This window comes from Marmota marmota, unplaced genomic scaffold, assembly GCF_001458135.2.
Source record: "Marmota marmota marmota unplaced genomic scaffold, marMar, whole genome shotgun sequence".
In the NCBI taxonomy this organism is placed as follows: domain Eukaryota; kingdom Metazoa; phylum Chordata; class Mammalia; order Rodentia; family Sciuridae; genus Marmota; species Marmota marmota.
This window is the reverse complement of record NW_026006875.1, coordinates 1-4,127: the sequence shown is the minus strand read 5'-3', so window position 1 is coordinate 4,127 and position 4,127 is coordinate 1. Positions and strand designations below refer to the sequence as shown.

At 41.3% G+C, this 4,127-nt stretch overlaps 1 protein-coding gene across 1 annotated transcript; it reads right to left on the bottom strand.

The window, feature by feature from the left end:
• Positions 1-1,179: 1,179 nt before the first annotated feature.
• LOC107134518 (cytochrome b-245 heavy chain-like) lies at positions 1,180-3,833 on the bottom strand (the record flags this gene model as incomplete). Its single annotated transcript, XM_015476610.2, has 2 exons — positions 1,180-1,485; positions 3,634-3,833. Coding segments are annotated over 2 exons (491 nt in total), but the record flags the coding sequence as incomplete, so codon positions are not given.
• Positions 3,834-4,127: the final 294 nt, after the last annotated feature.

Below are 4,127 nucleotides of genomic sequence, written 5' to 3'. Positions count from 1 at the left end.
GCAGGAACTTGTCAATTGTAAAATGTTTACAGTGCCAAATCTCCTTGGGAGGCCTGGGGAGGTGGGCAAAATCACCCCCAGCTGAGAAGTACTGGCTGATTTTATTATAGTGGCCTCTGAACAGTATTGAAAGCATACTTTCATTTGAAATACACACACACACACACACACACACACACACACCACATATGTCTCACCTTCTTTAGCTATATAGTGGTTTATTTACTATTAATAATGATAAACAACTGGTAGTCACTAAGAATGCAGGCTCTGGAACATTCTGACTGTGCCACTTACTTGCCAGTTGCCTTTAGGCAAATGACTTAATCTATTCTGGGCCTTGGTTCTTCATCAGTAAAATGTGGATAATAATAGTAGCGATCTCATAGGGTTGTTGACAGCATAAAATTAGACAATCTGTCTAAACTTTAACCACAGTACCTGGTGTTCAGTTCAGTCTCTTTCTGTGTCTATAGGGGATTGGTTCTAAACCCCTCCTGCTTAGATACCCAAATCTGTGGTACTCAAATCTTTTATATAAAATGGTGTAGTATTTGCATAGAAGTTAGCACATTAGGAGGCTGAGGCAGGAGGATCCAAGTTTAAGGCCAGTCTGGGCAAATTAGTGAGACCCTATCTCAAAAGTAAATAAAAAGGGTTGGGGATGTAGCTCAGTGGTAGAGGGTTCCTGGGTTCAACTCCCAGTACTGGAAAAATAAAAATCAGTCTATGCACATCCTCCCAATATACTTTAAATGATCTCTAGATTACTAATATTACCTAAAATAGTGTAAATGCTATGTACGTGTTGCACACTGTATTATTTAGGGAACAATGACAAGAAAAAAAAGCCTGTACATGTTCAAAACAGATCCAAGTTTTTTTCCAAATATTTATTATCAGTGGTTGGTTCAATCCACAGATGCAGAACCGATTCATAAGGAGGGATGACTGCATATAGTTAACAACTATAAACATATCAAGTATGCATATTAAGTCATATGCATAAACATATGAATTAAAGGAACACAAACACATTTTTCCCCATTGTCCCCTGGCAAATTTTGTCTGTCTGGTTTTGGACTCCCGGATGGGAGCATTGCATTAATAATGTCAAGGGCTTGGCCTTTATTCCCTCTTAGAATTCTTAGCTTTGAATCTAGTCTCAACAGTCTACCAGGTGGTGATGCTGAGTTAGAGTGAATGGGCTAGATCATTAGAATCCATTGACCATTCTTGGGGAAAAAAATAGTACACAGGACACACCAGTAACCAAGGGAAAGTGGGCAAGCCCTGGACACTAAAGGAAGGACTTGAGACCTGGATCTTTATCCTCACCTGAGACTCATCCCAGCCAGTGAGGTAGATGTTGTAGCTGAGGAAATCGGCATTGTTCCTCTCCTGCATCTGGGACTCCAGCAGCTGCAGCAGGTCTGCAAACCACTCAAAAGCATGAGTATCCCGGCACAGCCAGTAGAAGTAGATCTGGAAAAGGACAGATCCCAGAGCAGATTGTATTGGCATGGGTTCCCGCAGCATGAACACATGCATTGCTACTGTCCCCCTAACTTTTTTTCCTGATGCTCAGAATGCCTAGTAACATAGGTTTTCAGCAAGTTCTGGACATTTCATAGGCTCTGGCAGGGCAGTAAATAACTAACTTGGCCTCAGAAATATGTAGTTCAGCTGGGTGCGGTGGCGCCTGCCCATAATCCCAGCGGCTCAGGAGGCTGAGGCAGGAGGATCTCGAGTTCAAAGCCAGCCTCAGCAAAAGTGAGGTGCTAAGAAACTTAGTAAGACCCTGTCTCTAAATAAAATATAAAATAGGACTGGGGATGGGGCTCAGTAGTCAAATGTCCCAGAGTTCAATTCCCAGTACCCGCCCCCAACAAAAAGAAAGGAAAAAAAAAAAGGAAAGAAATACATAGTTCAAAGAAAAAACAAGTCTCTAGTCCACCTATTTTCCATCTCGGGCTGGTTACTTCTTTCCCCCAGAAGCCCTGACATCCCTTGTACCTCCTCTCAGAAAGACATGAGGAAATAGACTAGCAGGAAAAAATAAATAGTTTTACCCATTCCTCCTCCATATAGAAAAGAGGTGAAGGGGAAGAATTCTAAACACAAAACAAAAAAATAACTATATAACATAAAAAAAAGTCAAGGTAGGCTCAATGTACCCATCAGAATTTATCTTTATAGTTACTAGAGTGACTCGGCATTTATTGAGGATGTCCTTCATCAGGTAATTTATATGTAACACTCCCCTGGGAATTTATCCTGAGGAGACATCCATTAGAAACAAAAAGTTTCAGGTCTCCTGCCCTCAGCCTGCAAAAAAAAAAGTGTTAAAGGCCTAAAAAATTGATTCTATCTCAATATATAATCCCAGACGGAAGAAAAATTAGTCTGCATCTTCCCAATGGAATAGGAGGGAATCGTTAAAAATCAACATTATGAAGTCTTAGAAAACATTATGATGTCTCTGAAAAATGTTTTCTGTGTTTTAAAAATCAGGATATGAAATTGTACATAGTTGAAATTTACCAATTTCCAAAAATATGTAAGCCTGTAAAAAGAATATTAGAAAAGAAGATAGACATCCACATTTACTATTATTTTTATTAAAACCTTATTTAAAAGGTTTGCCTCATGTATAACTATAAAGCTCTAAGAAAAAGGGGGAAGATATGGTGGCTCACACTTGTAATTCCAGCAGCCAGGAGGCTGAGGAAAGAAGATCACAAATTCAAGGTCAGCCTCAGCAACTTAGGGAGGCCTTAAGCAACTTATTGAGACCATGTCTCAAAATTAAAGGGCTGGGGGTGGAGGCTGGGGATATGCCTCAGTGATGAAGTGTCCCTGGGTTCAATCCTTGATACCAAAAAAAAAGGTTTGCATTGATGTAAATCAATTAAAATTAATCGCACTTTCATCCTCAAAAGTGAGGAATAAATGGAATGATTTTTTGGGGGGTACGAGGCATTGAACTCAGGGGCACTCAATCACTAAACCACATCCCCAGCCCTATTTTGTATTTTATTTCGAGACAGGGTCTCACTGAGTTGCTTAGCACCTTGCTTTTGCTGAGTCTGGCTTTGAACTTGCCATCCTCCTGCCTCCGCCTCATGAGCCGCTGGGATTACAGGTGCCCACCACTGCAACCAGCTGGAATGATTTTTAATAAACTCTTCTAAGACACACACAGAAAAAAAGAACATATACAAGAGGATGGAGGTATAGGTCAGTGGTGGAACACTTGCCTAGCCTGCACAGGCCCTGGGTTCAATCCCCAGCAGAAGGAGGAGGACTAGGAAGAGGAGGCGGAGAAGGAGGAGGAGAAAAAAGAGAAAGGGAAGGAGGAGGGTTAGGGCTGTAAATATTTCTTTCCCAAGTTTCTTTCTTGGGAACATCCAGTAATGCTATATAAATACTGTATTAAATTACTTTGACCAATAGGCCTGCTTCTAGAGAAGCACATTTAACTTATCAAATAGTGTAAGCCTGGCTCTCTGGAACCACAAAAGCCTTTCTTTACTTTCCATGTTCCCTGCCGACCTTGCCCTGAAGGGGATTTCACACTTCATTTGGCAATGAATGGCCACCCTAGGCCCTCTAAAACATGAAGGAACTTACCTTTTTGAGCCTCAGATTGGTGGCATTATTGCAGTATTTGTACCAGACCGACTTGAGAATGGATGCGAAGGGCGTGACCCCAATCCCTGCTCCCACCAACATCACCACCTCGTAGCTGAACACGTCTTCACTGGCTGTACCGAAGGGTCCATCAACAGCTATCCTGAAAAGGAGCGGAGAGGAGGTAGTTAAGGGATGTCCTGCTTTTCACAATAAGATGGAGCTCTCATTCTACTGCAGATGTACAATATGGCAATTCCAACTGGGGCCATGTATCTATGACGCACTTTCTTCCATGAAATGATTAACAAGTAAACAACTTAGTGCAAACATTGGGGTTGAAAATAAGAAGAGGAATTTTAGCTAACTGAAAACATGGTAACTCACCACGGCTATATTTTCACCTTCCCATCCTCCTTTCTTTCTTTTACACACACACACACACACACACACACAAAAACAAACAAACAAACAAAAAACACATGCACACACAT